At 46.8% G+C, this 21,379-nt stretch overlaps 1 protein-coding gene across 9 annotated transcripts in view; it reads right to left on the bottom strand.

Moving 5' to 3' along the window:
* Positions 1-3,393: 3,393 nt before the first annotated feature.
* The window catches only part of TCOF1 (treacle ribosome biogenesis factor 1), a 437,876-nt gene continuing 419,890 nt past the window's right edge, over positions 3,394-21,379 (bottom strand). For 6 of the 9 annotated variants that reach the window (XM_069199543.1, XM_069199544.1, XM_069199545.1 and 3 more), the window contains 4 exons: positions 18,850-19,302; positions 18,293-18,411; positions 18,145-18,189; positions 4,626-4,763 (listed from right to left, as the gene is read on the bottom strand). In XM_069199543.1, coding sequence (XP_069055644.1) covers positions 18,163-18,189; positions 18,293-18,411; positions 18,850-19,302 — 599 coding nt within the window. In that variant the 3' untranslated portion in view covers positions 4,626-4,763; positions 18,145-18,162. Of the gene's footprint in view, positions 4,764-18,144; positions 18,190-18,292; positions 18,412-18,849; positions 19,303-21,379 lie in introns of all 9 variants that reach the window. The other 3 variants (XM_069199546.1, XM_069199551.1, XM_069199548.1) reach the window with 3 other exon arrangements.

Here is a 21,379-nt window from a genome sequence, read left to right as displayed (position 1 = left end):
CAAAACGACCCACTGCACCCGCAGCCCCCTAGTTTTGGAGAAACCAACACCCAGTGCAGCCACGCTCAGCAGGCAGCCCTCCTCCCTGTCCAACCAGTGGTGTGCCCGAGACACCCACCTGCAGCCTCTGAGTGACCCACTCCCCCCCCCCCCCCCCCACCCCAATCCTCCGGGTACCCTCATATACCAGCATTGGAAACCTGACGTCCTGTTTGCACCCGGCTGCCCCTGTGCCACTGAGGGTGTGTGTTTGGTGCCTATATGTGGCCCCTACAGTGCTCTTCTAAACCTCCCCTGGTTTGCCCTCAGAGTCACAGGTACTTACCTGCAGGCAGACCGGATTCAGAGTACCCCCTGTCTCCATAGGAGCCCACGTTAAATTTGCTTTGACCTCTGCACCCAGCCGGCCCGATGTTGCTGGTGGTGGGTGTTTGGGGTTAACTTGAACCCCAACCGGTGGACTTCCTAAAACCTGGAGACAAATTTTAAGTGTTGTACTTACCTGCAAATCGAACTAACATTTCTTCCCCACTGGAACTGTTCTGAAAATTGCAGTGTGTCCATTTTAAAAACATAATTGCCATTATTTCAAAAACTGCATAACCTATTGATTTCAAACAAAGTACCGTTGATGCATGTGTGGAATACGAATCTATTAACGTACTTACCTGCAACTTTAATCTTCTGATTCTAAAAATAAATTAAGAAAATATGCTTTTGCTATATAAAAACCATTGGTCTGGGGTTAAGTCACTGAGTGTGTGCTTCTCCTATTGTCTGTGTGTATAACAAATGCTTTTCACTACCCTCTGATAAACCTATCTGCTTGCCACACTACCACAAAAGAGAGCATTGGTACTATCTACTTTTAGCCTCTGTTAAGCCTCTGGGGAACCCCTGGACTCTGCGCACACTATATCTTATTTTGATATAGTATATACAGAGCCAGCTTTCTACAGCAACTGCTTTGCTCTGGATGATGCTCTGCACATACCTTGGCGGACTTTTATCAGGAAATCATGTGAGATTATTAGATTGCTAACCTTCATTGAGCACATAGAATCTATGACAGGAGTAACTATAAGAGATCTTTCATCCATCATTATTAAGGCGAGAATAGGCGAGAGGGATGCCAGGAATTAAAGACAAATGTCTGTAGTAGCTTATGGCTCCTTAACAGCCCCGGGTTTACTGCCTTAATGTAATATGGTACAGAATGTGCCACAGATTTCTGTTGACTATACATTACTTAAGTTTATAATTAGGAAAACTCTACTAGTAGGCATCTGTCCTCTTGTCCATGTGATTACTTTTTGGCTCAATCAACAATTCATGTAACCTTTTTTGTGGTTTCCATGTAGCCCCAAAGAAAATATATTTTACCGTTGATAAAATGTCTACATTTTGTACAATGTAGGCCAGCTTTGATGTACCAGCAACAACTTAATTCCTGCTATATTTGCTTTTTTTTTTATAGTAAATCTTTTACAGAAGCTAAGAAAATTAGAAAGAGGGGTATTGTATTTGAGAATGGGAACCTTCTGGATTTTATCTAAATGTTTTTATGTGCGACTATGGTAGCTCTAGGAAACAACATGAGTTCTTATGGTGGGGCACGCATGAATTCAGGAAGGTACCAGGTTGCCTATTTTTATACTATTTATTGTGCACAGGGCTGTGGTGCAGGGGTCCAGAGCACAATCTTGTCACTGGGAAATCAAGAATATTGCATGCCATTGATGTATTGATTTTAACGTTTTATCAAATATGATGTTTGCCTTTTATGGCTAAGTTAACCATCCCGCGATGTAGAGGTCAAAGAGAGTAAACTCCCCAAACTCATAGGAGTACTTAAGTAAATTAGTTTTGAGGCAGCAACAATCTAGAAAGGCTTTCTGGTTTTAGCCTCGGTATCCACAAGTGTACATGCAATCAGGAATTTAAAAAAGGAACATTTCCTCGGCTATTCAGTTTCTACTCTTTGAACATACAAGTGTATTTGTTTACTACCTCGCTCCTGAAGAAAAAGTATTTCATGCTCTGCAACATTTCAATCAAGGTACAGGCAAAATACAAACTCAGGGCATGGATGGTTGTCTTAAGTGAAATTCCTCTAGTTCATTTAATATACACCTTACATTAAGACTTCCTCTTCTTGGGATCATTCGCAAAGTTGAGAAGTACATTCTACCTGATACAGGAAACACTGGATAACCCACAGACACAAACCTGCATCACAGAGCTGGTAATCCAGATGTAGTCAAGGAAAAGAATAGCATACTAAAACTCTGAACGAGAGGTCAGTGAAGGGGTCATTGCAGGGAACTCTTGGTAAAAGTAAACTCAATTGATTGTAGAAAAGAATTCCTTTAATGACATAACACGAAACCCCAGTTTTACATAGATATTCAATTAGCATGTGAATTTATAACAGATACAATATCAGAAAGACAAGATTCCCTACCAGCAAAACAGTCCTGTTGTGCCAAAGTGGTCTAGGGCAGCACCCTAAGTAGAATATAAAACATTGCACATTCTTGCACGTCAGCTATTAAAGGGGGGGGGGGGGGCGCATCAGAACCATTCTCAAATAGCTAGTGAGAAAAAGTCTTTGGTTAGCTTGGTAGAACTGAAAGGAGTAAAATATATAGGGTCACATTCGTAGTTCTTTTAGAGGCTTGAAAAGGGTTGAAATTCCTTGAACTAGGAAAAGGAAATTCTGCTTTGAAGCTAAAATGTGATTTGTTCGGTCAATTTATCTTGAGTGAGCATCTTGAAGAATAAAGTGATTACTTTGCTGATAAGCCTGTGGTTTAGTCAGAGTTTAGATGGCAACCCAGGAGATCACAAGAGTCCTCAAAGTGGGGCCAAAAGTGTCTTTCCAGATACAAGTCTGGATTCTGAATTGTGGACAAACATAGGAAAGCTGGTATTTTGAGCGACTAAATATGGAGAACACACAAATCTATTCAAGTTGGGGGTTCGTGCTGTTTCGGTAATACCAACTTGTCTTCCAGGAGGAATACAAATATTAAGCATCAGACAAAAGAGAAGGCACAACGCGAGGTGCTGGTCAGACATCTGATCGGGCATTGTGTGTATTGGCTGAATTTGGAGGCTTGCAGACAGATGAGTATGATATGTGATGTTAGTGTAGAAGGGGGTTTAATTGTTTGATTAGGAAAAAACCGATATACGATCGCAGTTAGACAGCGAAACATTCTGTGGCCCCTCATGTTCAACTTTGTTGAAGAAACACACATTAACTCGAATCACACAAAAGCTTTGTACTTCTGCACGCTGCTCGTCTTTCAATACAACCTACAGCAGCTGAAGAGCAACAAAGTTCATAGAAAATACCCAAATAAATAGGTCAAGTGGTTATCACTGAGGTCGTCATAGATTCTTTATAATTAATTTGTCTGTAAGTACAGAGGTCCATTGCAGTGCTTCAAAACAAACAATGACAACACATACAAACAAGAAAGGAGTGAGCGAGGAACGTGGCCCACAGCAGAAAGTGACTCCCAATGAACCTGCTGCTTAGGGGAAACACATTTAACTAGCCGTTTTTAAACTGCTGCATGCTGGCCTCCACACCGGGAACAGGAATGCAGGGAAAAGAAAATGCATTTTAGGACACCATTTATACCAATCAAGTAATACAGTAATATCTATAGAACTTAATCGCCTCTTTACCGTAGGTCAGGCAAATGTCCTTTCTATAGAAAACCAAACTCTAGAAAGAACACAGCTTTCAATTCACATAATGCTGAGGCAGTCAATGAGCTTGGATATTCTCTATTCTTGAATTAATTTTTCACGTTTTGAGGAGTTTCTGGAATTTACTATATTAGCAAAACGTTACTGTCATTGATGTGACACAGACACATGAGACAAGATTTCAGTACCGAACAGGGCAATATAAATTAGAACTAAGACAAAGATTACACAGCTATTACTTATTAACAGAAAGTTAAGAACTTATTTTTGTTATTTTTTTACCTTATAAAATGACGTTGCTTTTTAATAATAAAAATACCCTAAATTATTCAATTAATTTTAACAGAAAAAGCCGCCTCTATAAAACAGACAATAGATACTTCCAGCAAACGTGGAAGATTGTCTTAAAAATATATAGAGATTTTCTTTTTATTCGCCTACATCTTTATGGGATAGGTGCGACGTAGAAAGTCCTTCTCACGGTTTAACTTGCTTTCAATAAACTACAGCTGAAGGCTGTTCAGCCCCCTAATTAGCACATTGAAGACGACTCCAATCACACAAGGTAAAAAAAAAAAAAAAAAAAAATTAAAGACGTGTATAGGGACAAATGTGTCCTGTTGAGACTACTGTTCCAGAAACAATTAAAATAAAGATCAACATGTTTTTACAATTCCTTTTCAGAGTGATCCGACCACCTTTTGTTGGAAAATGTTTAATTTCTCAAAAAAAAGTTTAAAAATGAACTCTCCATTGTCCTTCTGATTAATCTGTTCACTCCAAAACGAATCCTTTGAGTTTAGGACATTCCAGAAGCGGGAGGAAGTTAAGGTGAGGGTTGAAGGAAAGGGAGGGGAAGTCTGGAGGCAAACGAGTGACAAGATTTCAAAAACCTTGATCTATTTTGCAAACCATGCACTTGAAGTCAGGGTTGCTTATTAATTGTTCTGTGGGAATGAAGGGAAGGTTTAGGATCCCGATTATTTAGTCCCTCCTAGGGCGCGTTTCCATCTTCCTTCTGAGGTTGAAGTGTGTTCACGCTGCAACAAAAGGAGAAATCAGCATATAAAAATGAAAACAGGCAAGCCTCCTAAATTTAATACTCCAGTTAGGATAAAATGTATAATCTGATGTTTGGCTGTTATTAACACACAATAGCAGGAACATGATACTGCATGTTTTAACCATAGGTGCTCAGAAAGTTGCTAAAGAAGCAGTCCTTCAACAGTTGTTTACCCACCAACCTCTCGCTCCCTTTGTGACTGGTCTGTAGTAGTCCACAACCACCAGAGAAGACCTGGCGGTGGTCATATAGTTGTGGTACACAACAGTGAGGGCAATGCAAAATAACTCTGCGGGTAGCAGGAGGAAATGACTTCTGAGGCCACACAGGGAATAGGAACCGTGTGGCTATGCATACACAAGAGAGCCTGGGAATAGAAAGACCTGCCATATAGGGTGGAGATGCATGGCAGGACTCCTTCCTGACAGCCCAAGTGAGGGACTGCAAGAGGAGGTTCAAAGGATCCAACTCGGAGTTATAGAAGAGAAGCTTCTGTCTTTGGTAGAGAGCACAATGGCTCACAACGGCACATAAGGCCCCCTGGTCAACCTCTGCTCGCTTCCATCTGCGCAGGTCAACCTGTTGCTGCTGCTTCTGCTGCGATGGGACTGAGAGCCTTCTTGACTCTCAGTTCGAGGCCAACCTCCACCCGCAGGCACCCACATGCACCTCATCCCTAATGGCCATCTGCCTGTGTGTGTCTATTGCTTCTGTCCTCTACTTTTCCTTCTTGTCTACTTGCTCGTTTTTTCTCCTTTTTGTGCCTTTCCTTCGCCCAGCGCTACATCCCTGCCACTGCTGCCCAATCTCTGGGAAGCACTTTCCTGCATTCCCACCTACAAGCTGACCAGACCCTCCAGCCTTCTTCCCCTTCTTATTGGCGGCGGCTGCACAACCCATCCGTGCTCAGTGTCGCAAACCATGGTCCTCCGACCATTCATTGGTACAATGCGGAGATGCTCCACACGGAACACAGGACGCTCCACCGCCTGCCATCTTGCAGCACCCCAGAGACACCCATGGACCTTTCGCCAGCTTCAACTGACATTGCACCCTCACCCTACACCAAACGCCAGACCCCCTCCACCACAGGATCATCGAACACCCACCCAGAGTGCCTCAACTGCTTCCTCCTCAGCGTACGCTCCCTCCACAAATTCGTCATAGGACTCTGGGACCTGCTAGACAGCAACCCCCTGTCTCTCCCAACCCCCCCCCCCCCCACCGCCCCAATGACATCACCTTCCTCACTGAAACATGGACAAAACCAGCATCAGCACCGGACATCACCATAGACAACCATCCCCAGCAACTACAAAATGCTTCGGCCCTCGCGGTCAGGCAGTGGCCTGGCCATTGTACACAAATCCACCCTCCGCCTTACAACCAATGAAGAACACTCCTCCACTTCAAGAGCCACGTTACACCAAGTCTACCTTCCGCTGCACCCTCGTCTACATGCTACCTAGCCTTCAATCAGAGATTTGTAGAGCACGGCTAATCACCCATAGCGTCTCAAGGTGCTGTTTGTGGGCGTGTTGTCCAGTCGAAGAGCCAGGTCTTGAGGTCCTTCCTGAACTGCTTCAGTGATGCGGTCTGCCTGAGCTTGAGAGGTAGAGTGTTCCATGTCCGGGCTGCCAGGTAGGAGAAGGATCTTCCTCCTGCTGTGCGCTTCCGGATCTTGGGGACGGCTTCAAGGGCGAGCTGGGAGGAACAGAGGTGTCTGTTTGGTACGTGGAAGGCGAGGCAGTGGTTGAGGTATGCCAGTCCTATGTTGTGCAGTGTCCTGTAGGTGTAGATCAGAAGTTTGTATGTGATGCGCTTGCTGACTGGGACCCAGTGTAGGACTCTGAGGTGGGAGGAGATGCGGCTGTGTTGAAGAGTTGGCTAGGATGAGTCTTGCTGCTGCATCCTAGACTCTTTGTAGTCTTGATATGTTTCTTGGTGATGCCGGCATAGTGTGTTGTCATAGTCCTGTTTGCTGGTGATGAGTGCCTGGGTGACTGTCTTCCTCATGTCAGAGGGAATCCACTTGAAAATCTTCAGGGACTCCATCGTCAACATCATATCTTCCCACACACTCGCCTCCACGAACTACTGTCTCCTCTGGGACCTCAACTACCACAGACAACTGCAACGACCACAACACTGCTTCCCTGCTCGAGAACCTCACCACTATTGCCCTCAAGCAACTGGTCACCTGGCCAACACAAATCACTGAAGACACACTCAACCCAATTTTCTCTGCCAGCAACAACATCGCTGTCAACAACACCGCCACACTACACAGAACAGACTACCACTGCCTTCATTTCTCCATCACCACATCTACCATCCGCCCCTGCACCCTCCGCTCCCCCACATAGGAAATCGAACCAGATCAGTGAGGAACAGCTAACCACCACCTTTCCTCGCCACAGACACAAACATCTCAGCACGGAACTTCCACAAAAGAGTCTCCAAATGCACCAACACCCTAGAGTCGCTCTCAACGACCTCAGCTAAACACAACCTCAAAAAGGCCGGCTGGTTCTCCCCCACATTCCAAGACTCCAGGTGCACCAGCAAACAACTAGAAAAAAAGATGGAGAAACAACAAGTCCCCGGATGACCTAGCTGCCTTTAAGTCACCTCATCAGATCAACTAGGAAAGCCGCCCAGCAGGACCATATCAGCGCCACCACACACAATACCAAAGAGCTCTTTGCTGTGGTTAAAGAATTTGCTAAACCCCAATCAGAAGCTACAAATCTCCCTTCTTCCCAGGACCTCTGCAACAGATTAGCCACCTTCTTCCATAGAAAAATGCAGGACATTTGCGCCAGCTTTGGATCCCAAAACCCTCCGAGCCCATCAACAACCCCCTAAGCTCGGATACTCTGAACCTTTGCAGATCCTGCACTTCTGGACCACCTTCACCACAGACGAGAGCCGCTCTACCATGAGCAGCATCCACTCCGGAGCCCTTACTGATCCCTGTCCCCACCACAATTTCAATAAAGCCAACACCACCATCACACCCGAGCTCTGCCACACTCAACTGATCCTTGGAGACGGCTGTAGGAAAGTACCCTCTTTTTGGCATGGTTATCTTCACTTTTTGCCTGCTGTCAGTGTGTTTTTCACTATGTTCACTGGAATCCTGCTAACCAGGACCCCAGTGACTGTGCTTTCTCCCTCTAAATTTGGTTGCTTAGGGCTTAGCACACCCCACAATTGGCATACTGGTGCCCCCATGTAAGCCCCTAGTATATGGTACTTAGGTACCCAGGGCATTGGGGGCACCCAAGGGTTTCCCACGGGCTGCAGCATGTATTGTGCGAACTTATGGGAGCCCATGCAAAATGCGTCTGCAGGCCTGCCATTGCAGCCTGCGTGAAAAAGTGCATGTACCCTTTCACTACAGGTCACTGCACCAGGTCACTGTAAGTCACTCCTATGGCAGGCCCTCCTAGCCCAGAGGGCAGGGTGCAAGTACCTGTGTGTGTGAGGGCACCCCTGCATGAGCAGAGGTGCCTCTATGAACTCCAGCTCCATTTTCCTGGACTTTGTAAGTGCGGTGAAGTCATTTTACCCATGTATTGGAGACTGGTCAATAGCTGTATCCAGCTACATAATGTTAACTACGAACCTGGGTACGTTCGGTATCAAACTTGTCGGAATCATACCCCAATACTGTTGCCAGTATTGGTTGTATGATTCCATGCACTGAGGGCTTCTTAGAGGACTTCCCAGCATCGCTCCTACCAGTCTTCTGTGGTTTCCAGGCAGCCCCCGCCCCCCACAGACAGGTTTCTGCCCTCTTTCTGCTTAGCCAGCTCAGGCAGAGGTAGGCAGAACAAAGGATTTCCTTTGGGAGAGGGAGGCAACACCCTCTCGGTCTGGAATGAAAATGTCACTTACCCAGTGTACATCTGTTCGTGGCATCAGTCGCAGTAGATTCGCATGTTCTGCAATAGCTCGCCATCTGGTGTTGGGCCGGAGTGTTACAAGTTGTTTTTCTTCGAAGAAGTCTTTCGAGTCACGGGACCGAGTGACTCCTCCTTTTGTCTCCATTGCGCATGGGCGTCGACTCCATCTTCGATTGTTTTTCCCCGCAGAGGGTGAGGTAGGAGTTGAATTGTAGTAATAGTGCCCATGCAATGGAGTGACTAAGTATGCACCTATTTAAGGTTGAGATGATACATATATAAATAATTGAAGGTAACTTCCAAACTGCTACAGGCTCCCGGGGAGGCGGGTGGGCACATGCGAATCTACTGCGACTGATGCCACGAACAGATGTACACTGGGTAAGTGACATTTTCAGTTCGATGGCATCTGTCGCTGTAGATACGCATGTTCTGCATAGACTAGTAAGCAGTTATTTCCCCAAAAGCGGTGGATCAGCCTGTAGGAGTGGAAGTAGTTTGAAATAATGTCCTTAATACGGCTTGACCTACTGTGGCTTGTTGTGCGGATAACACGTCTACACAGTAGTGCTTGGTGAATGTGTGAGGCGTAGACCATGTGGCTGCCTTACATATTTCTTGCATTGGGATGTTTCCTAGAAAGGCCATGGTAGCACCTTTCTTTCTGGTTGAGTGTGCCCTTGGTGTAATGGGCAGCTGTCGTTTAGCTTTAAGGTAGCAGATTTGGATGCATTTAACTATCCATCTGGCTATACCTTGTTTTGAAATTGGGTTTCCTGCGTGAGGTTTTTGAAATGCAATAAAGAGTTGTTTAGTCTTTCTGATGTTTTTTGTTCTGTCAATGTAATACATCAATGCTCTTTTGACATCTAATGTATGTAGTGCCCTTTCAGCTACGGTATCTGGCTGTGGAAAGAACACTGGAAGTTCCACTGTTTGATTTAGATGGAACGGTGAAATAACCTTTGGCAAAAATTTAGGATTGGTCCTTAGGACGACTTTATTTTTGTGTAGTTGTATAAAAGGTTCTTGTATAGTAAACGCCTGAATCTCGCTTACTCTTCTCAGGGAAGTAATGGCGATGAGAAATGCCACCTTCCAGGTTAGGAACTGTATGTCGCAGGAGTGCATGGGTTCAAAAGGTGGACCCATAAGTCTAGTTAGGACAACATTTAGGTTCCATGAAGGAACAGGTGGTGTTCTTGGTGGTATAATTCTCCTAAGGCCCTCCATGAATGCTTTAATGACTGGTATTTTATATAGGGAAGTTGAATAGGTAGTCTGCAGGTATGCAGATATTGCTGCAAGGTGAATCTTAATGGAAGAGAAAGCTAGGTTAGATTTTTGTAAGTGAAGCAAGTAACCCACTATATGTTCTGGAGTTGTGTGTAATGGTTGTATTTGATTAATATGGCAGTAGCAAACAAACCTCTTCCATTTACTTGCATAGCAGTGCCTGGTGGATGGCCTTCTTGCTTGTTTTATGACTTCCATACATTCTTGGGTAAGTTGTAAGTGCCCGAATTCTAGGATTTCAGGAGCCAGATTGCTAGATTCAGCGATGCTGGATCTGGGTGTCTGATCTTTTGGTTGTGCTGTGTCAACAGATCTGGCCTGTTGGGCAATTTGATGCAGGGTACCACTGATAGGTCTAGCAGCGTTGTGTACCAGGGTTGCCTTGCCCAAGTTGGTGCTATCAATATGAGTTTGAGTTTGCTTTGACTGAGTTTGTTTACCAGGTAAGGAAGGAGAGGGAGAGGAGGAAAAGCGTAAGCAAATATCCCTGACCAGTTCATCCATAGGGCATTGCCTTGGGATTGTTTGTGTGGGTACCTGGATGCGAAGTTTTGGCATTTTGCGTTCTCCCTTGTTGCAAACAAGTCTATCTGAGGTGTTCCCCAGAGTTTGAAATAAGTGTTCAGAATTTGGGGGTGAATTTCCCATTCGTGGACCTGTTGGTGATCTCGAGAGAGATTGTCTGCGAGTTGATTTTGTATCCCTGGTATAAACTGTGCAATTAGGCGAATTTGGTTGTGAATTGCCCAATGCCAAATTTTTTGTGCTAGCAGGCTTAACTGCGTGGAGTGCGTCCCTCCCTGCTTGTTTAGATAATACATTGTTGTCATGTTGTCTGTTTTGACGAGAATGTATTTGTGAACTATTATTGGTTGGAAAGCTTTTAGTGCTTGAAAAACTGCTAGAAGTTCTAGGTGATTGATATGCAGTTTTGTTTGATGTACGTTCCATTGTCCTTGTATGCTGTGTTGACCGAGGTGTGCTCCCCACCCTGTCATGGAAGCATCTGTTGTTATTACGTATTGTGGCACTGGGTCTTGGAAAGGCCGCCCTTTGTTTAAATTTATGTTGTTCCACCACAGAAGCGAGAGGTAAGTTTGGCGGTCTATTAACACCAGATCTAGAAGGTGACCCTGTGCTTGAGACCACTGTGATGCTAGGCATTGTTGTAAGGGCCTCATGTGCAGTCTTGCGTTTGGGACAATGGCTATGCATGATGACATCATGCCTAGGAGTTGTAATACCATCTTTGCCTGTATCTTTTGTGTTGGATACATGCGTTGTATGATGGTGTTGAAATTTTGAATTCTTTGTGGACTTGGAGTGGCTACTCCCTTTGATGTGTCTATTATGGCTCCCAGGTATTGTTGTACCTTGCGTGGCAGAATTTTGGATTTTGTGAAATTGACGGTGAACCCGAGTTTGAAGAGGGTTTGTATGATCTGATTTGTGTGATTTGAGCACTGTATGAACGAATGGGCCTTGATTAGCCAGTCGTCCAAATATGGGAACACATGTATTTGCTGCCTTCTTATGTGTGCAGCGACTACCGCTAGACATTTGGTAAAGACTCTTGGTGCGGTTGTTAATCCGAAAGGCAGTACCTTGAATTGGTAATGTATTCCTTTGAATACAAACCTTAGGTATTTCCTGTGCGATGGGTGTATTGGTATATGGAAATAAGCATCCTTGAGGTCTAAAGTTGCCATGTAGTCGTGTAGTTTTAGCAATGGCAATACTTCTTGTAGTGTGACCATGTGGAAGTGGTCTGATTTGATTAAAGTGTTCACTACTCTGAGGTCTAGGATTGGTCTGAGCGTTTCGTCCTTCTTTGGTATCAGAAAGTACAGTGAGTAAACTCCTGTGTTTATTTGTGTGTCTGGCACTAATTCGATTGCATTCTTTTGCAATAGTGCCTGCACTTCTATCTCCAGGAGATTGGAATGGTGTGTTGTTAAATTTTGTGCTTTTGGTGGTATGTTTGGAGGGAATTGTAGAAATTCTATGCAATAACCATGTTGGATAATTGCTAGAACCCAAGTGTCTGTAGTGATTTCCTCCCATGCTTTGTAATAATGACCTATTCTTCCCCCCACTGGTGTTGTGTGGAGGGGGTGAGTGACATGTGAGTCATTGTTTAGTAGTAGGGGTTTTGGGGCTTTGAAATCTTCCTCTATTTCTAGGGAATTGCCCTCCTCTATATTGTCCCCGAAAACCTCCTCTATACTGTCCCTGGTAAGTGGACGGTGTTGCTTGTGAGGTGCTGGCTTGTGTGCTTTGACCCCGAAACCCCCCTCGAAATGGCGTTTTACGGAATGTGCTGTAATTCCCTCTGCTCTGCGGGGAGTAGAGTGCGCCCATGGCTTTGGCAGTGTCCGTATCTTTTTTGAGTTTCTCAATCGCTGTGTCCACTTCTGGACCGAACAGTTCTTTTTCATTAAAAGGCATATTGAGAACTGCTTGTTGAATCTCTGGTTTAAATCCAGACGTTCGGAGCCATGCATGCCGTCTGATAGTTACAGATGTATTAATTGTCCGTGCAGCTGTATCTGCAGCGTCCATGGAGGAACGTATCTGGTTGTTGGAGATGGTCTGTCCCTCCTCAACCACTTGTTTCGCCCTATTTTGGAAGTCCTTGGGCAGATGTTGAATGAGATGTTGCATCTCGTCCCAGTGGGCTCTGTCATAGCGCGCAAGTAGTGCCTGGGAGTTCGCGATGCGCCACTGGTTTGCAGCTTGTGCTGCGACTCTTTTACCAGCTGCATCAAACTTGCGGCTTTCTTTATCTGGGGGTGGTGCATCTCCAGATGTGTGAGAGTTGGCCCTTTTCCTAGCTGCTCCTACAACAACAGAGTCTGGTGGCAGCTGTGTAGTGATGAAAACCGGGTCCGTAGGAGGCGGCTTATACTTCTTTTCCACCCTTGGTGTGATTGCCCTACTTTTGACCGGCTCCTTAAATATGTCTTTTGCGTGCCGGAGCATACCAGGGAGCATAGGCAGGCTTTGGTAGGAGCTGTGGGTGGAGGAGAGTGTGTTGAACAAGAAATCATCCTCGACCTGTTCTGAGTGGAGGCTTACGTTATGAAATTGTGCTGCTCTAGCCACCACCTGAGAGTACGCGGTGCTGTCTTCTGGTGGAGATGGCTTTGTAGGGTAGGCCTCCGGGCTGTTATCTGACACTGGGGCGTCGTATAGGTCCCATGCGTCCTGATCTTGGTCACCCTGGCTCATGGTGGTGTGAGCTGGGGAGTGAGATGGAGTTTGTGCTGGTGAAACGTTAATCACGGGCGGAGGAGAGGGTGGTGGTGTAATTCTTTTAACCACTTTTGGTTGTGGTGCTTGCTCCGTCTGGAACTCCAATCTTCTCTTTCTCCTAATGGGGGGAAGGGTGCTTATTTTTCCTGTCCCCTGCTGAATGAAGATACGCTTTTGCGTATGGTCCACATCAGTTGCTTGTAGCTCTTCCTCAAACCTATGCTTTTGCATTTGGGAGGTTAGCGAGTGCTCTTCTGTATAAGAGCCTGAAGCTGGGTCGCTTGCAGTTTGTTTCGGCGTCGAAACTTTGTCTGCGTGTTTTTTCGGCTCCGAGGTGACTTTTTTCCTTTTCGGGGCCGAAACCTCTCGGCGTCGATCTGTTTCGGTGCCGCTGTCTCGGCGTCGAGCCGTGTCCACACCGGCATCTCGGTGTCGAGGCTTGTCTCCAGCACTTTCTCGGTCCCGAGAAGGCTGCGTGCCGGTGTCTCGACCGGAGTCGGACGATCTCGGCACTGTTTTGGCCTTTTTCGGTGCCGACGGTCGGTCACCGAATTTATGGGTGGAGCCATGGCCTGGTGGCAGTGGCGTCCCCTGGGCCTTGTAAATGTTTCTTTGTGTGGTTTTCGACGTCTTACTCACGGTTTGTGTGTCGTCGAATCCTTCGGAGTCTGAGTCTTGGAACGAGAAGGTACCTTCTTCTTCCTGTTCCTCGAACTCCCGTTGGGCTGTCGGTGCGGACGCCATTTGAAGTCTTCTGGCTCGACGGTCTCGGAGTGTTTTTCGGGACCGGAACGCACAACAGGCCTCGCAGGTGTCTTCGCTGTGCTCAGGTGACAGGCACAGGTTGCAGACCAAGTGTTGGTCTGTGTAGGGGTATTTATTGTGGCATTTGGGGCAGAAACGAAACGGGGTCCGTTCCATCGGCGTTCTTCAGCACGCGGTCGGGCCGACCAGGCCCCGACGGAGGATCGAAAAACTACCCCGAAGGGCACCGGAGCTCTTCGATCTTCGATGCGGTGTGAAATCTAAGTACGCCGATCCCGAACGCAACAATACCGACGAAAATCTTCCGAAATTAGCTAATTTTCCGTTCCGAAACTCGGAGCGACAGGAACACGTCCGAACCCGATGGCGGAAAAAAAACAATCGAAGATGGAGTCGACGCCCATGCGCAATGGAGACAAAAGGAGGAGTCACTCGGTCCCGTGACTCGAAAGACTTCTTCGAAGAAAAACAACTTGTAACACTCCGGCCCAACACCAGATGGCGAGCTATTGCAGAACATGCGTATCTACAGCGACAGATGCCATCGAACATAGGTGTTACATGTCTTGGGAGGTATGCTTTGAAGGGCACATTTGGGGCCTTCCTTGCATAAACCGGTTTGCACCAGTCCAGGGACCCCCGTTCTTTGCTCAGGCTTGAAAATGGACAATGGAGAGGTGAGTAACCACTCCCCTGTCCATCACCACAGGGGTGGTGCTCAGAGCTCCTCCAGGTGGCCACTTCATTCTGCCATCTTGAATCCAAGGTGGGCAAAGGCCCCTGGGAGCATCTGAGTGGCCAGGTCAGGCAGATGACTTCACAGCCCTCTCCTGATAGGTGGTCACCCTTCTTGGTGACCAATCCCCCTTCCTGGGCTATTTAGGGCCTCTCTCCAGGGTGGGTCTCCAGATTTGACGTGCAAGATTACAGCAGGACTCCCCTGCATTGTTTACTTCACCTTTGGGCCACTGGAACTGCAATTGGACCCTCCAGGAACCACAATCTGCAAGGCCAGTGACCACAGTGCTCTGCAACATTGTTTCTCCGGCTACTTCTAGCAACTGCAACATTTCTCTGGCTGTGCATCCTCTGAGGGCGACAAGTCTTCAGCCTGCACAAAAAGCATGAAGGAATCTTCCTTGGAGTGAAGGAGCCACTCCCCTGCATCTGTAGACACTAACTGCAATGACTGGCTGTATGGATCTTCACTCCTTCGGAACTTTATGGATCCTGCATCACAGGTGGTGGTCTGGAGTGGTCCCCTTGGTCCATTCTACCAGCTTTCCAACTTGGGAGACGGTAAGCCCTTGCAGGACAGTACCCCTGTGCACCGCGACTCTTGCAGCTTCCAAGGCTTGTTTGTTCCTCCTCTAAGGGATCTTCAGGCTCCGTGTAGCCCCAGCTTCCGGTACTCTTCCCTTCAAAGCACAGTCTACCTGCCTACTACTCCAGTGACATGGACTCCTCTCCAGGTGTGCTCAGTGGGTCCCACTGCCACTCCTGTGCCTGTGAGGGGCTGCATCCTAGTCTTCAGTCTCTCCTCACTGCTGAGGGTCACCTGGGACTCCCCTCCTTGGGTTAAGACCCCCTCGATGGTGCTAGCCCCCGGTAGCTCTGAAAAACTCTTCATCTGCGACTTTTGCTTTTGCCAAGGCTTGTTGGTGGTTTTCCAACACCACTGACAAACTGCAACTTTCCTTCCGTCGTAGATCACATGCATCTCTTCTAAAACTCTTCTCCTACTCCAGTGCTGCACAGCTAACTCCTTGTCTACACCATCGACTTGGTCCTGCATCTCCAGAAGTAGGGGTAGTGGCTCCCGCCCCAACTGGATACTTCAATGTGAACTGGACTTGGTCCCCTTCTTTTGCAGATCCTCTTCTGTCAGGATCCACCTTTGGTTTCTTCCAGTCTTGCACAGTCCTTTTCCAAAGTTTACCGGTGGGTTTGTGGAAAAAACAGGTACTTACCTCTCCTGGTCGCTGGAGGGCTCCCTGGTACTTAACTTTTGGCGTTCTTAGTTCCCCCAGCTCCCCTCAACCAATTCCACTTCCTTAGGTGGGGGAATGCCTTTCACATTCCACTTATTTAGTGTATGGTTTGGTCTCCCCCTAAAGCCTTCACTATTTACTATTTGCTATTGCTTTCTATGCTAATCACAGACTTCTATTGTCTATATATTAGTGTTTACTCACCTCCTAGTGGAGTATTGCCTATACAGTATTTTACTATTTGTGTTACCATAGTAAAGTACCTTTATTTTTGTAACACTGATTCTTTCATGTATGTAAGTGCTGTGTGATTGTAGTGGTATTGTATACGCTTTGCATGTCTTAGATAAGTCTTGCTGCTCATACACAGCTACTTCGAGAGCCCTGGCTTACTAGTCACTGTCTAAACCTCACTAATAGGGGACACCTGGTATCAGGTGATAACCCCATAGGTGCTCACCACACACCAGGCCAGCTTACTACAATGGCCACCTTCCCCTGAGGACTGGAAGCACGCTGAGATTTGCCCGCTCCCAAAGCCACCCACAGCAGACCCCATGGACCTCAAGAACTACCTCCCCATCTCTCTACTGCCTTTCTCAGCCAAGGTCACCGAAAAGGCCATCAAAGAACAGCTCCGCAAACACATTGAGATTAACATCCTAGACATCTCCCAATCAGGTTTCAGGAGCAACCATAGCACGAAGACTGCCCTCCTCATCGCCACAGATGACATCTGCTCGTTCCTCGACCACAGCCATACAGCAGCCCTCATCCTACTGGACCTATCGGCCTTCGACGTGGTCTCCTATCACACCCTCTACTCCAGACTCCACGCAGCTGGCATCTGTGGAAAGGCCATACAGTGGATACGCTCCTTCCTGACTGGCAGAACACATAGACAGACTCCTGCCATTCTTGTCAGAACCTGTGGAAATCAGCTGCAGAGTAACCCAGGGCTCCTCCCTAGGCCCCAAACTCTTCAACATCTATATGGCCCCACTAGCGTCCATCGTCAGATGCCATGGACTGAACATCGTCTCCTATGCCGACGACACCCAGCTGATCATCTTATTGACCGAAAACCCTACAACTGCCAAGAAGAACCCACACCCCACCACCCCATCTCAACGAACCACGTACACAACCTCAGCTTCATTGCTCGCCATGACCAGACAACTCTGTAGAATCCCCGTTTCCACACACACACACACACAGAATTCTCCGGAAGATCTTCATATGGATCCCGAATGACTGCTGCAAGACCATAAGCCATGCCCTGGTTACCAGCAGACTTGATTATGCTAAAGCCCTCTACGCAAGCACCACCGAGAAGAATCTGAAGAAATTATAGCACATCCAAAAGGCCTCCACCAGACTTATTCTGGACATCCCCCTGCTGTGAACACATCACCAGACACCTAACAGACCACACTGGCTCCCAGTCGAGAAGAGGATCAACTTTAAACTCCTCATCCACGCATACAAGGGGTCTCCACGACCTAGGATCCACCTACCTCAACCACTGCATCACCTTTTACTCCCACACCGGACCTCTATGCTCAGTGAGCACTAGCCACCGTACCCCGCATACGGGAGACCTCGGCCAAGAGGAAGATCCTTCGCCTACCTTGCAGCAAAGAGCTGGAACACCTTGCCTCTTCAACATTGTTACCTCAATTCAGGAAGGACCTTAAGACCTGGTTCTTCAAATGAAGCACAGAGGACAGACCCCCACAGTCTTTTACAGGTGAGTAGTGCGCTCTACAAATTCCAATTTGATGTGGCTTACCAAAAATCTAAGCCATGGTGACTTGAGAAAAATTCAGTATGGCAAGCTGACCCAGGCTACAGTACAACTAATTTCACACACCATAATGCCCACTTTTTTTGTTTTTTTTTTGTTTTTTAAGAAAAATCAGAAACATGGAATCCTTCAGAGAAAACAATGCTCCCCCACTTCGCCTTACCCCTCATCCCCAACAACCATCTAGGTCCTTCAGTAAACATAGTCCCACTGCCAATATAGAACTTTTGTTTGTCTTAGACTGAACTCTCGATGTGAATCACACTGAAATCATAAAGGTGCCACTGACTATGCAAAGACTTGCACAGAACAAAGGGTTTTTGGAGGACCTACCATCTGCTAAGCAGTCACTCACTCTGCTTTTTCGGTTTTCTTTTTCTGTGGAAAACAAGAACATTAGAAGAGTTGAAAAGAATCAGGGTGAAAGAATAACTACAGAGAATCCATTAATTTGGAAGGGCAGTAGGAAGAAACCACATACCTTTTTCTTCTTCTTAAGCATAGAGCTGGGGTCATTCGGGGAGGATGTGCCCTGCTCAACTCCTCTTGCCTCTTGGTGTGGTGTTGTCATGATAATCATTTTGCTTTTCAATTTCTTTTCTGTAAAAGAAGGCAACAGAAAGTAGTACATAAATAATGTGCATAGTAGAATTAGAGTACATTAGGAGAAGTCAGCGGCCTACGGATCTCAATTCGAAAGCACTCACAGAGCAGAAGGCAGGAAAGAAAGGTGTTGGTAAATGGTTTTTTTTGGACTCACCACGGAAAAAGCAAGAGGTACTGTGGAGCAATTCAAAGAAAATTTACTGAAACTGTGCATTCTAAACACTGAGAATGAAGTACTGCATATGTATGTACAGCAATGCTTTGAGAGGTGTGCAGTAGGAGTTTTGGAACAGCAAGGTAGTGGCACTGGCAGATCAGTGTGACGTCTACAGTATGGATAAGTACACACTGCTGCAGGTAAGGATATACAAGCACTAATAGAATTGAAAGTATAACTAAAGGAATTTCAAAGGATGCTGTTATCCAATTTACTTTTATCAAGTTTCTTCTTGATCTTCTCTTTTGCATTCACCGGACTGCCATCGCCAGACGCCAGCTTCAACTTCTTAGATTTATTTTTCCTCTTGCCTTCCTTGTCCATGGCCTTTGCTCTCCGTTTTATGGCTTTTTCTACTAGAATCTTCCTCGCTTCCTCGTCGGAGGATGAGGCATCCCCAGAGGCAGCCAAGGGCTTGGATTTGACTGCGGTTGTGGTCTCGCCTTCACTTTCACTTGCCACACTCTTTTCATCAAGCTCTTCCAAAGACAGTAAGTCGGCTGCAGACTTCCCCTTTACACTGTTACAATTCTGTGTAAGCGTGTTAGCCTTCTTGGCTGAAGATCCTTTTGGGGTTTTCTCTGATGCTTTTTTTTTGGAACCATTATTTTCACCAGCAAGACCTTTCTTGACTCTCTTTTTCTCCTCCGAAGGAATAAATTTGTTCGCTGCAGAAAGACCGTAAAAACAGAAAAGCTGAAACAGAAGGCAGCACTTGCATTAAAAGAAAAAGCGCAAGGCACTTAATGTTACATGCATTAGAAGCCGCTTTCTCTATCAAGGAGCGAAACTCATCAGAACAGTAAGGCCATAGAAAGTCCGATGCTGGCAAATGGCTCCCATTACTTTGAGGCCTTGTGCTGGCCAAAGTCCTAGTGATGCCACCTGCCACCCCCACCTTGCATGGAAAATGCTACTCTGCTGTTACATCAAACAGTAAGAGGGAAGCTGGCAGTGGTTGAAAGCAGAAAGCCAGTGTTCTTGATAGGTACTAGTGAGTGAAAAAAAAAGTTACTTACCTTTGGAAGTGTGTTATCTGAAAGAGACTCAGATTCCTTACTTTAGAATATCACCAGGCATCAGACTGGATACGGACATTTTTTGCACAGTACTCCTGTGCACCGCTAGGAGATTTGTCCGGCTTCGCTTCAGCCGCAGTGAAAGTAATGTCTGCAATACTTAAATAGATGCTTCCTCAGCGCATTTACGTCCGTTACTTTAGTGACTTTCCATGCCAGGAGCACAGGGCCACTGTAGGAAGTTGGCTCTGTATATACTATTTCAAAGTAAGAAATAGTGTTCCTTTAGAGGTAAGATAGTGGCAAAATTAGATAATTCTAATGCTCTATTTTGTGGTAGTGTGGTCGAGCAGTAGGCTTATCAGAGGGTAGTGTTAAGCATTTATTGTACACAGGCAATAAATGAGGAAAACACACTCAAAGACTTACTCCAGGACAATTGGTTTTTATATTGAAAAATATATTTTCTTAGTTTACTTTAAGAACCACAGGTTCAAGATTTGCAGTAAACACATTAAATGCAAGGTACTTCACTTAGATACTTTAGGAACTTTGAATAGAAGCAATATCATATACAGCCTTCGTAAAAATGGCAATAAGCTATTCTCAAAGTGGACAGTGCAAAAATCAACAGTTCCTGGGGGAGGTAAGTAAAGGTTAGATTAGGATGCAATAGGCATAGGCAGCTCACCTTTGGGGGTTAAAAGCAACCCCAAAGTTACCACGCCAGCAGCTCAGGGCCGGTCAGGTGCAGAGGTCAAAGAGGTGCCCAAAACACATAGGCACCTATGGAGAACAGGGGTGCTCTGGTTACAGTCTGCCAGCAGGGTAGTACCTGCGACCTCAGGGGCCAGAACAGGGGGGTAGGGTATGGGGGGGACGGACACACACAAGCAAGCACACAAAACACCCTCAGTGGCACAGGGACGGCCGGGTGCAGTGTGCAAAGCAGGCGTTGTGTTTCAGGTAGAAAACAATGGAGGGACCTGGAAGTCACTCTAGTGGTGCAGGCAGGCACCGGGGGTGGGGGTTTGGGGGTTCTCGGGACAGCCACCACCTGGGGTAGGCAGAGGGTCGCCTGGGGGTCACTCCTGCACTGAGGTTCGGTTCCTTCAGGTCCTGGGGGCTGCGGGGGCAGTGTTGGTTCCGGGCATCGGGTCCCTTGTTACAGGCAGCCATGGTCACGGGGAGCCTCTGGATTCTCACTGCAGGCATCGCTGTGGGGGCTCGGGGGGATGGGAGGGAGAGGGGCTCGTCTCTGGTTACTCACGGGCTCGCAGTCGCCGGGGAGTCCTCCCTGAGGTGTTGGTTCTCTGAATCTTGAGCCAGAGGCGTCGGGTGCAGAGTGAGAAGTCTCACGCTTCCGGCGGGAAACATGCAGTCTTGGAAAGTTGCTTCTTTGTTTGAACAGGGCCGCTGTTCACGGGAGTTTCTTGGTCCTTTAGTCCAGGGCAGTCCACTGAGGCGGATGCGTCGCTGGTTTCAGGTTTTCGAAGTTGGAGACAGGCCGGTAGCAGTTGTCTTCCTCCTTCTCTGCAGGCTTGCAGGTCAGCAGTCTATTTCTTCAGGTTGCAGGAATCTGATTTCCTGGGGGCCCCTAAATACAAAATTTAGGGGTGTATTTTAGGTCTGGGAGGGCGGTAGCCAATGGCTACTGTCCTGGAGGGTGGCTACACCCTCTTTGGGCCTCCTCCCTGAGGAGAGGGGGGGCTCATCCCTAAGTCTA

The sequence above is a fragment of the Pleurodeles waltl genome, chromosome 7 (genome assembly GCF_031143425.1).
Source record: "Pleurodeles waltl isolate 20211129_DDA chromosome 7, aPleWal1.hap1.20221129, whole genome shotgun sequence".
Taxonomy (NCBI): domain Eukaryota; kingdom Metazoa; phylum Chordata; class Amphibia; order Caudata; family Salamandridae; genus Pleurodeles; species Pleurodeles waltl.
Note: the sequence above shows the minus strand (reverse complement) of the source record. Positions and strands in the feature narration are given on the sequence as shown.